The sequence below is a fragment of the Nothoprocta perdicaria genome, unplaced genomic scaffold (genome assembly GCF_003342845.1).
Source record: "Nothoprocta perdicaria isolate Ctin4 unplaced genomic scaffold, notPer1 scaffold_87, whole genome shotgun sequence".
Lineage (NCBI taxonomy): Eukaryota > Metazoa > Chordata > Aves > Tinamiformes > Tinamidae > Nothoprocta > Nothoprocta perdicaria.
Genome location: NW_020456165.1, coordinates 1,645,397 through 1,657,855, shown reverse-complemented (window position 1 = coordinate 1,657,855; position 12,459 = coordinate 1,645,397). Strand labels below are relative to the sequence as shown.

The 12,459-nt window shown below is 38.4% G+C and overlaps 1 protein-coding gene across 1 annotated transcript in view; it reads left to right on the top strand.

Moving 5' to 3' along the window:
* PDE1C (phosphodiesterase 1C) overlaps positions 1-12,459 on the top strand; it is a 283,365-nt gene that overhangs the window by 203,388 nt on the left and 67,518 nt on the right. Inside the window, exons 4-6 of the mRNA XM_026052316.1 lie at positions 6,826-6,939; positions 7,806-7,988; positions 10,893-10,959. Of these exons, the coding sequence (XP_025908101.1) occupies positions 6,826-6,939; positions 7,806-7,988; positions 10,893-10,959 (364 nt within the window). The remainder of the gene's footprint in view (positions 1-6,825; positions 6,940-7,805; positions 7,989-10,892; positions 10,960-12,459) is intronic.

The window sequence follows — 12,459 nt, the reverse complement described above, 5'->3', positions numbered from 1 at the left end:
CCTAAAACCACAATATCTGCATAAGCTCATCTTTTACTCCCATTTCTCATAACTGGGTGAAGAAAGACAAATCTACAAGGCAACACAAGCTTTTCTAAGGTAGAATGTAAGACAAGGAACTTGTGAGATTGATTCACCCCAGCCATCTCTCTATCCAAGGAGGCACTCTACCTGTGACAGTTAATTTTACCTACATTAAACAGCGTGAAGCTTTTTACTTAAATTTTATGTATTTCAGTTCTCAAAGTTCAAAGCTCAGGAACAGACAACTTGTCTGATATTTCAGAAGTTTTCAGCAACAGAAGTTGGAGACGAGGGTAATTCAAAAAACTTGTTGCTGAGAGTTTGTGTAGGAATTCTGTCCTGAAACCACAGCCAGGTGGGCATCGCATTAAGCTGTTTTTGTTTTGTTTTTAAACTAAAATTCCTTTGGTAAGGTAAAGGTTGTTAATGTCTTGGACATAGGACTTTGATTCCTGTAATAAACATGAAGGAATATACGATTGTGAGTGAAAAATATGAGCTACCATGATTTAAGCTATGATTGACTAATACAGTCAGAAGCTTATTTGACTTAAGGTGAACTGAAACAAGCCCATGTCCAGTCTGAGAAGGGCACTAAACTTAACACTGTTGCACTGCTATGCTTCTAAATAATGCTTCTAAATTAATTGCTTACCACAAAATACTTTTTTTTTTGGGGAGTGGGAATGGGAGTGGAAATGTTATTTTCAGTCAAAGACAGAAGGATATTTCAGGAAACAAGAAGACAAACAATGACTTGAAAAATTGCCTGTAATTTCTTCTGATGAACAAATGCCAGCGTAGCAATGCTCTGTTTCAGTGATTGCTCCTTGCAATTATTTATTTTTTTTCCTTCGTCTAGAAGACGTCTATTGAATTTTTTCTGTGCAAAAAGCAGTAACAGAGGATAACTGTCAAGTCTAATGAAAATCCATTGGGTTACAGGCTATTGGTTATTTTATTTTATGATGTATTTTAAGGGTTGTTGCCGTAGCTGTGCCTGGCTTTCGTCTATTCCTCAGCGGTTGCATTTGACTATGGCAGACTGGGAAATGAATCATGTTCTCTGATTGTTGTGCAATGACATGGTGAGCTACGTGGCTTCTCGTGTGCTGCATGTTCCACCAACCCACGATTTAAATGGGGCATTCAAGAGTCTTCTGAACTAACTGTGGAGGAGTCTGGCCAGCCTGAGGCCACAGCACATGTAAGTCGTGTTTCGTGGCTGCAAGCAATTTGTTTTGGATACTTTGAGGCAGTGTAAAAATCCTGCACGTGGTGCTTTAGAGTTTGTTTTCACCCAAGAGGGAAGTCCGATACTGTCAGGGAGTGTCTGATAGCCCTTCTATGCACTTTGCTGTTTAGCTGATCTGCACATGCAAGTCTGCTATGTCCCCAGGATAGCAGATCTATTTGATTTGCACGTTATGGTTGGATAGCAGCTGATAAGCTATTTCTGTGCAAAAGTTTTTGAATAGAAAAGCAGGAGTGCACTGCATAGCTAACATCTGTTTCTCAAACTTATTCACAAATTTTCAATTGCTAATTATGGTAGTTTTCTAGGGAAGAGAAGGAAATATATATTGTACATCAGAAAGAGTTTTGTTTCTGAATTCAGCAAAGGTTTGTCTTTCCACCCTGTACTGACCCCCCCTTGGGCTTTTCCTGCATGCATACTGGACTTTGCATTTATTCAACCAGACCTACTTCATAATTCCTCTGATTATTATTTTGTTAATCTCCAGAGGTTCTGGTTGGTTACTTTTTTAGTATTTTCATTTTGGTATCAAGAGACTTATTACAGATGACTTGCCTCTGAAATCAGTCTTATGGGTTTTCATTATATACGGGTAATTTGACTAACGAAAGCCACACAGGCTGCAGGCGGAAGGTGCTTCTGACTCATGACCCCGGAGTTAGTGACAGGGCTCTGCCGAAATCGAAATCATTGCTCACTAGCATCTAATTGTAATGGCAGCCTTGCTATCCGGAGAAAAGTCTTGAAGGACCTTGTTGTAACTAGGGTGATTTTCACTGTGTGCCCCTTCTTGCAGACGATCCTCTGTCATGAACAGGACTTGGAACAGAACAGAATGCTCTGTACTGAGGTTAAAGGTAACATAGATTTTGAGGAAAAGCATCAGTTTTGTATTATCATTAGTGATGACAACATTATTAGTAATGATTTCTTGTATGGATGTAGCAGCTAGCATTGCTATCCAATATGCCATTGCAACAGGTTTTACAAATACGTTGAAGCACATTGAGATTGAAGGGAATGCCTGAACAGTACAAAATTACATAACAAGAATAGGCAGAGGCCACAAGAACAACCCCAATTTCTCATAGAATATGTCGTAGAATCCTTTACAGGGAACCCTCGATTATTTGCTCAGGTAGAGCGTGGTGCTGGATTTACTCTGAATTCGGTGAGATACTGCCTGCTTACAGGAACTCTGACTTGCACTTCAAAGTGCTGTTGAAAAACTCCAGCAACCTAAGAGGTAACAAAAATCAATTCACTGCTGAGATTTGAAGCTATCATTGTAGGAGAGCACAGTAACCTGATGCTTTGTGACTATGTACACAAGCTTCTCTCATACCTCAGTAAAATTCAGCTCTATATACAAAGCTTTCTTGTACTGTAAGTTCTTGGTACAACACCAGTAAAACCTGGAACAACTCTATCATAAAAAAAGTTGAAAAGAGATATTCTCATTTTTGGAGAATTACTAACCTTCTTGGCAATTGCTGTCATAGTACTGAGATTTCTGTGCTTTTAATGGTATCAGACTAAAGGAATGCCTATTTCTGTTATGCTTATGTGTAACTGTGCTCGTGGAATGATTTCACATGTTATGAAAAGGTTTTCTCTGTTTATATATACTAGCTACGTATATCTTTAATGAAGGCATGACATATCTTTTCTTGGGTTAGCTAACCCAAGTCAGTCAATATCAAAAGAGCAAAACGGGTAAAATTTCCTTACTCGATCAACTGTAATTATAGGAGAAAGCTCACACTTTCATATAATTTTTAACGTGCATTCAAAGTGGGATTTTCTTTAAACTACCCTAATGGTCTGAGAATGATTTGGGAGGAAGAGTTTTGAACTGTACTGTAGAAAATCTAAGCAAATTTGTGGTAAATGAAAGTCATAAAACTTTGAAAATAAATGTGAGGACTGCAGCTTTGCAAACTTTATATTGGTTGAAGGAACTTGCCCCAGGTGTTCAGACACTACTTGTGCTTTGCATGTTAATCGAAGTTGACTGGTATCCAAACTGTGGTGGTGTTAATCTTCTCTGCAGTGATATGTAATGCTATTTTTTTAAGAAAAGCAAGAGCATAAAAGCAAGCCCTCTAGCTAAGGAGATAAACATTTGTACACAGATACTGTTTTATTTATAACAGAGAGGAGAATGCTTGGAGCAGAGTTATTCAGGAATTTTACATTTTAAGAACACTCTAAAAACAGCTTCACGTTGCCCTGTTACTCAGTTCGTGTTTAGAGTGGCTTTGGGATTTAGCGCTACGTAACTTTTATGGACTAAGCTCAGTTGCCCAGTCTTTCTGCTTTTTATCACTCTGAATTTTGAGTATCATAGTTCTTACTTTAGGGAAACATTAAACAGAGTAGGAACATGACTTTGGAAGAGTGTGAACTTTGGATAACCCCTCCCCTTCACAGAAGCCTAAATCTACTTGCTGTATACCTCATTTCAGTGCAATGAGTTTATTTGTACATAGTCTCAGTTCTTTTTACCATGAATGTATACAGATATTTCCCTTAGAAAGGCACTAGGGTGTGTGGGGGGGGAGTCATTATCTGGCAGCTTCTTTGCTTTTCCATGTTCTTACATCTACTTGAGCTCTCTGTAAGGCTGGAGGAAATTAAAAATATTTAGCAATGCTCAGGGCTGGGCTTTTCTTTTGCACACTTAAAGGATTATTTGAAGGTCTTAAACAAAATAACCATGCCTATCAAACTCTTTTTCCCCCGTAATATTTGGTATACATTCAGAGAGAATTTATGGACCAGAAGGAACTGGTCCCATTGGATATCATGCTAAGAAAAATATCTGCTGTCTCAATTCAACAACTGGATTTAGAACTAATATTGTATGATCAGACAGTTCTTTCTAAGTACTCTACTGGCAACTGTACTTTGAGAAAGTTTGGTCTACAGCCTTTTTGAGGCACCTTCCCATGGTCTTATGACAGAATCACACATGGTAGGGACCTCTACAGATCATCTAGTCCAACCCACCTGCTCAAGCAGACAGCTTAATGGTGGAAATAGTTAGCACCATTTCAGACCATTTCTGGTCTGGGACCTTCTTATTCACAGTGAGTGGCAGTTTCTTCAGCAGTGAACTCCATGGACTGCAAGGGAATCAGGTGAAGTAGATCTGCAAGCATTTACTTATGACATTGAAAGAAAAAAAAAAAGAAACTAAAATTTGAATCAGTCTAAAATAAATTTTTAAAATAGATCACTACAGAGTATATTTTAGTTGAATAAAACGGTGTTTTGTTCATACAAATAAAAATACATCCCTTTTTTTTCCGAGAGCTCTAGTAAAAGCAAAAAAACCCTGAATTCTTAAAACTAATTATGATGATATCATTATCTATCTTTTACTCAGTATCCTAACAAGACTGAGCATTGCCCTGTGAAATGTTACAAATAGCTGAACCATACTTCCTTGCTGCAATGACTAGGCTGTTTGATAACAGAGGGCAAGAATCTGACTTCTCTTTTTTCCATTGCTTTAATAGGAGGTCCTAAAAAGGATCCATCTTGAAAGAAATTGTTGTAATGTTTTATTTCACTCAAATTGGCTTGGTGAATTTTACTGCATTTGTGAATTACTTCAGGCATCCTAAAATTGCATTTTTCAGCTAATAAATTTGCCTGGAATGCCCTTCAGTGAGACATCTTAGCTTTAAGTTTATGATTGCCTTTTAAAACTGTTTCAACCAAACCAAAATGCATGTTGTGCATAAAAGACAAACCATCAGTAGGCTCTTATTTAGTTATGGCAACTGGCAGCAGCTGCCATGACTCAGTGAATCAAAGTAGTTATAGTTAAAGGATGGTACAAGAAAGACAATGTTGTTGGTGGGTTTTTTTTGGTCACATGAGAGCAACTGATTGTGTGACGAGGTTTTATTATAACAACTGTACTTCTGTTTTGCCAGATGATTGATTCATGCAGTACTCTGCATGATCTTCGATGATGAATGTTGATGCTGTGAAACAACAGTTACTCATTGTGCTATTATTGAACAGGAATTTTGAATGACTTGTAGAATAGACCTCCTAGGTATTGACTCAATGAAAGGAAAGGCAAGAAAAGGCTTCTAATAATAATAATAGACACCCTGCCAGATTAAGTCCTCTGACTTATGTACAGATGTGTTTTTGGTCACTAGTTAAGGAGTCACACGTGGAATGGAGGAAAGAGGAGGTCCATGAGCCATGGCTTACTATTTGGGTACAAATTTTTTTCTCTTTCTGCCACTTCCTTCTCACACACATTGTCAAGTAGAGCTGGAAATGATTGAGGATAAGGTAGTGGTTACGCTCTTGCAGGAGTTGGATTAACCCCACACATGTATTGCTTGGGGCTGGACTTGATCTGAAAAGTTAAGGAGCACCCTTCCTAGCTCTGCTCATAAAACAATGAGTTGTTGTGCACAGCTGATGATGCAGTTACACAAAAGGGGAGTGTGGGAGTACCAAGGCACCTTGAGTTTTCCTCAGCATATTTTCTCTTCCATAGGGCTTGAATTAGTCCATGGCTTTCCTTAGTTGGATTTCAGGACTAGAGAAAAATCTGATTGCATGCTCAATGCCTTGTGCTGGACCAATTCCATTAACTGTACTCTGTAGTTAAGTAGAGCACAGGGAGACAGTTTGGGGTATTGGGCTCTTGTTTTGAATTATCTTATGGAAAAGATTAGCTTGGTCTGTAAACCAGAGATCCATAGCAAAGGATGACAGCAGTCATTAAGAGACAGGAGCATGTCATTCAAGCAGAGGCTGAGAGAGCTGAGACTATTCAGTATGAATACGGGAAAGCTCAGGGGGTCTTAATCAGTGTGTATAAATATCTGAGTGAAGGATGTAAAGAAAATTGAGGAAGACTCTTCAATGGTGCTTAGAGACAGGATGAGAGGTGCTGGACCTAAACTGAAAGACTGAAAATTCCACTTAAACACAAGAACAAACTTCTTCACTGTGTTTGCAGTTGAACACTAGAACAGGTTACCCAGAGAGGCTGTAGAATCTCCATCCATGGAGATGTTCACATCTGACTGGACAACCTGCTCAAGCTGGATCTCTTGAGCAGGTGAATTGGACCTGATAATCTCCAGAGGTCCCTTCTGGCCCCAAATCTTCTGTAATTCTGTAGTAAATGACTGATAATTACAGATACTACTGAAGAAGTTGCATCCTTTCTTATGACTGTAATGAAAAAGCCCTTTCTCAGCTCTTGTGTTAATTTCTAAGTTGTTTTTATTTTAAATTCTTTTAATATGAGTAGGTGACATTCGTATCTCACTTATCTGAGCCTAAATATAATGTGTTGTTTTGTCTGGGATTGCTAACACTGATGTACAGAAAAATAATACTTGTTACTTTGCATATTGCAAAGGTTTCAAGACCTTCCAGTTTTCACTTGCTCATCATGTATGATAGGTCTCATATTAGATTCAGATCTGAAGAAGTGATGCTCATTCTTAAATCTGTTCCCCTTTTATGCTAATCAGATTCTTATTTTTCTCTTCTAGGTTGCGGTCTTTGGTAAAGCAGTTAGAGAGAGGAGAGGCTTCAGTTGTAGACCTAAAGAAAAATTTGGAATATGCTGCTACTGTTCTGGAGTCAGTATATATTGATGAAACTAGGTAAGTGAAAAAAAAGATATCAGCACTCTGCCCATATCTAGTACCACGTGATAAATATTTTAAGACAGTAATTTTAGCCAAAATTTATTACTCATAAACACCATGTTTATTAACATCAAAATATTGTATTCTGTGCAGTTCTTGATCTGAAAGTTTCTTTAAGGGTCTTGGAGGGGAATATATCTAAAGCTATCATAAATTTAATGTATACTCTGTTAGAGAAAGGACTTCATAACAATTGTATCCTACTTTTTCTGCAAAATTCCAAATTCCTATCCCTGTCTTCCTTTTGAGTCTCAAATCTTTTCACTTACATCAATTCTTTGAGATTCAGGTTTTTTTATACTCCAGGTCATGGTAGAGGTAAACCGGTATGATGTTACAAGGGAGTTCTCCCATCTGTTATGTGCCATTTTCCTAACGTTAAGTACACTTTTGAGTCACTTCAAATGAGTTTCTCACCCAAGTGTGAAACGAGGACTTTGTGATATCCATTGAGAAGTTTGGCACAGCCATCAATGAACTCTGAAAGGCAGAAAAGTCATGAATATTGCCAAGCTGAAGATGAAAATCAGTGGATGGTTATGTAGTTCTGTTTCAGAAGGCTAACACTTCTCTGTCAGGCTAGTAGTGAGTTTGACAATCTGGCATTCAACTATATATGAGAATAAACAATCTGTTGAGGACTTGTTTAAATAGAATAAATAAATTAAAAAAAAAAAAGGCTTCCATTAGGCCTTATGAACAGAAGACTTTCAAGAACTGCTTTAATTAGAATATATTGCTGGTTTCTTTCTTGTTAATGATATTGCAGTCCTTTCTAGGGAGTCCTTTATTTACTTTTTATCTTTTTCTCCCCCTTCTAGGCGTTTATTGGACACAGAAGATGAACTCAGTGACATCCAGTCAGACTCGGTGCCCTCTGAGGTCCGAGACTGGTTGGCTTCTACCTTCACGAGGCAAATGGGGATGATGCTCAAAAGGACTGAGGAAAAACCCCGATTCAGGAGTATTGTCCATGCAGTACAAGCTGGGATATTTGTGGAAAGGTAAAGAATTGTGAAATTGCTTTTTTTCTGGTAGCTGTCCAGGTACTGCAGATTGTACTTGCTGCACTGGATGAAGAATAAGTTATGTGCTTCTAAAGGTGTTTCTATTTATCCATAGAGGTGAATAGCTCCTGGAAATCTGTTATTAGATAATAGAATGCAACATGAGGTAGCACATGTTGATCTTTTCTTAACATCATACAATTGTAATAACACTGCAGGAATAATTTGGACAGATCATGTATCCCTCTGCACAGCCCTTTTTCAGGAATGAAAGTTTATAAACCAGTCAGTTTAAAAAACAGACTTGTTTTTCTCTGACTTGGTTTACCTCCATTTTCTAGTATTTCTTATGAAGAGTTGATCAGAAGAAAATCTGTTATCATGTAATAATGCATGATTTATGTAATACAATTGTGAATCAAGTCTGATGTGGAAAGTTTGGAATTCATAGGCCTTTAAAGAATCCATTAAACCCTCTGAGCTTTCTGGTCATGGTTTGCATCAGAACTTTCTTCTAAAACTAATTTAACTTTTTGAAACCTTTAAAAAGATTTAGTTATTTAAATTTGGCTTTCCTTCTAGTCTTACCTTTTCTTCTCAAGTAAGGCATTCTTTTCTGATGCTTACTTTCGTGCTGGAAGACAGGCTCATGTGTGTGGAAATAGACAGTGCATGAGCCACCACATCTCTTACATCTCAGCCATGAATCTGAATTCACAGTGGAAGTGCTGGGTGGGAATTTCAGACCACTGCAGAGCTCCTTTCATAGAGCTCCTGCTGCTTTTGCAGAGAGCCTTGCTTTGCATAGTGGCTTTCAAAAAGAAGTATTCATTGCAGTCACGGTAAGTTAGCAATGCTGCTTATCAGAATCTCACTGACAGCCTACCCAGTTTTATGGACTGAAAGGTACACCAAACACTAGACCCTAAATCATGGAGAATCTCAGAAGCTTCCCCCTGTATACTTATAGGTGATTTTTAATCTGTGTACCAGAAAAGTCAGGAAGTCATTATACATATGTTAAAAGTGGTGGCGAATTTTGATGAGACCAAGAGGGAATTGTCAGATGTCATTTCTCCCTCAAACATGTTTCTCCCAGATTTGACATGCTGAGGCTGCTGGTGAATTACCCCTCACTTGATACATTTTTGAGAACAGCAGTATAGTCAATTTAGACTTTTTTTTTTTTAAATTGACTTTTCTTCATTTTTTTAATTGTCTGTCACTCTTCTTCCATCAGACTGTAAAGGAGACTGTAACTTATACAGTTCACATTGACTTATATGATTGGTCCTAAATAAATTCTGTATTTGTGAGGGGAAGAAAAAAATTGAAATTGGTTTTGTCATAGAATGTTCAATTTTCTAAGTTTGTAATTAACACTTTCAAATAGGTCTTTCCAAATTTTATTGAAAGTATTATCAGCTCTCCTGGCCTGCACCAGGAGGATGTTGCCAGTAGGTCAAGGGAGGGGATCCTGCCCCTCTCCTCAGCTCTGGTGAGGCCGCACCTGGAGCACTGTGTGCAGTTCTGGGCTCCCCAGTATAAGAGGGATGTGGAGCTTCTCGAGAGGGTCCAGCGGAGGGCAATGAAGATGATTAAGGGACTGCAGCACATATTGTATGTGGAGAGACTAAGTGAGTTGGGCCTGTTCAGCTTGGAGAAGGGAAGGCTGAGAGGGGATCTGATTAACATGTATAAGTACATGAAGGGAGAATCTACAAGGGGCCAGACTCTTATTGGTGGCCAGTGACAGGACAAGGGGATATGGGTGTAAGCTGAAACACAGGAAGTTCCATCTCCATGTGAGCAGGAACTTCTTTACTGTGAGGATGACAGAGCCCTGGAACAGGCTGCCCGGGGAGCTTGTGAAGTCTCCTTCTCTGGAGGTCTTCAAAATCTGCGTGGATGCCACCCTGTGTGCTGTGCTCTGGGTGTCCCTGCTGGAGCAGGAAGGTTGGACTAGATGATCTCTAGAGGTCCCTTCCAACCTTAAACATTCTATGATTCTGTGAAAAGACTGGATTATTAAAAGTTTTCTAGCTGACCCAAATGAGTGTGACCCAAAGGAGGAAATGTTCAGAAACAGTATGGCTCTCAAGGAGAGTCGTAGTTCCCCTGATGTAGGGGACAGAGACTGGATTGTGACTTGTTAGAAAGCTATTGGGCTCTTGAGTAAGTAAGGGAGGAAGGGATAAGAAATTCTTTATTTATGGCTAGGAAAAGTTTTAAACAAACTCTGCTAAGGCTGATTTATTTTTTGGTTGATGTGCAGAACCCTGGAAAAGAAAGTGAAGGGAGAGCTCACTTCAGATGCAAAACAAAACAAAAAAAAAACCAGTTTTAGGCCATCTCCTTTTAATTGTAGGTTGTTTAAATAATAAAAAAAATAAAGGATGAATTGTGGAAAAGAAGTTCAATTGCGTCAGTGTCCCTCTGAAAGGTATCTGAAAGATATACAATGTTTTAAAGGTCTTAAAAAGATCTTAAAAATGCAGACAAAAGCTACAACTATATCAAACAGGAGCTGATTCATTGCAGACAAGAAATGTTTTCTGAGCTGCCTTTAGAATGATCTTGCATCCTGGACCAGCAAGGACAAAAGGAACTGGAAGTGCAGCAATGGAGAATTGGGAACATCTTGTTTATTTGGGTGTAGCCTTTTTCTCTTGAAGATCTGATACTGGCAAATGCTCACTGAAGTCTTGTAAGGTGATTAAGTTATGAGATACTAGGAGGTGTATGGTCTCCAGTTGGGCTGTAGAATACGAATCGTATAGAAGATATATTTGCAAGTTAAGAAGCAGAAAAGAACCACAGTCAGGATTTGCTTGGATAAATGAGATCTCTTGAAAAGTCTGTTGCCTTTTTAAAATTTTATTTACTATTTTATCTTGGCAGAATGTACAGACGGACGTCAAATATGGTTGGCTTGAGCTACCCACCGGCTGTAATTGGAGTGCTAAAGGTAATGCTAGTAAAAAGTGTTCTTCTTGTTGTTATTGTGCAAAATACCAGGATAACACTGCAATATTTGCCTAAGGGGAGGAAGTCTTTGTGCTCTCTTTCTGCTGCTCTCTGAAGCTGAGTACAGGTCACATACATTAATCATTTACTGACCTAAGGGAAAATCTTTTCAGTTAAGGAAAAAATAGAGTTCAAGGCTCTGGCCATTTTCAAGGAGCGAAGGTTACAGCTCTGTGCTAGGTTACAGTGCTTAAACTGAAGACTTAGTAACATGCTGAAATCAATAGCAGCCTCACACAGGGAGGAAAGAAAAAATGGATGGAGAGAGCAGGAGGAGGAGTGCAGTCAGCCACCGGGAGAGAAGGGAATTTCTTGCACTGCTCAACCTTAGCTCCGTAAGTGACAGTTGGCTTAGGAATAATGACTTTTCTGAGTTATGTGATTTCAGAGAAAGAATGAAAGGTCAGAAATACTCTTGAAAAAAAAAAAATGATTCAATCCATGAAATAACTTTGTTTCTTCACTTAGGCAGGAACTACTAAGACCACATATACAGGTTAGAAAATAACTATATACATAGCAGCTTTGCAGAAGCAGGTATGGGAATGAAGCAGATTACAAATTATGTAGAGTTCAAGCATGTTATGCAATGGTGAAAAAAGGTGACACTGTGGGGTGTATATATAGAGGAACACTATGTGTAAAGCTCGTGGAGCAATCCCTCTGCTCTGCTTGGCACTGGAAAGACCTGGGTAGTAAATCCTTTGTTTTATGGGTAGCACAACTCATCAAAAGATGTGAAGCAATTGGAGAAGGTTCAGTTAGCGCAGCAAGAATTATCAAACATGACCTTTAAGGAGAGAGTGAAAGAAATTGGGAGTGAAAGAAATTCAGTTTTAGAGAAAGGAAGATTGAACTGGAATGAAGTAACTTGCAGTTATTTGAAAGATTGCTATAAAGGTTGGAATAAAGTATGTCCTAAAGTATGTCTTCATGTCCTTAGTGAATAGGATAAGATATAATAGGTTTTAATTTCAACAACAGAAAAAAAAAAAAGGGGGGGGGGGAGGGAGAAGGAGGAAGGATAAATACAGTTATACAGTGGAATAAATGAACTACAATGATTACAAAATTTGCATCATAGAGCCCTGTAAAAACAGTTTTGATTAATGTCTATTGGGAATGTTGTAGGTGTAGTTGACCCTCTACTGAAGGAAGAAATCAACTAACATTTCAAGATCTCTTCCAGTTCAGCTTTCACCAGGAAGTATGTAAAATCTGTTTGTTGTTCAAAATATTGAAGGAGATAAGCTAGTAGGTAGTGTAAATCATTCAGAAAAAAAAAATTCCTATTCTCTGGATTGATAAAAAGTAAGTTTCTTCTACAGTGTCATAAGTGATAGAACTCAAAAGGCTGAAATTCCTATAAACAGAATCAAAGCGTTTTATCAGCACAGGGGAGCTAAAGTTTTCATTTGGAACTACATCCCATGGCCGAATT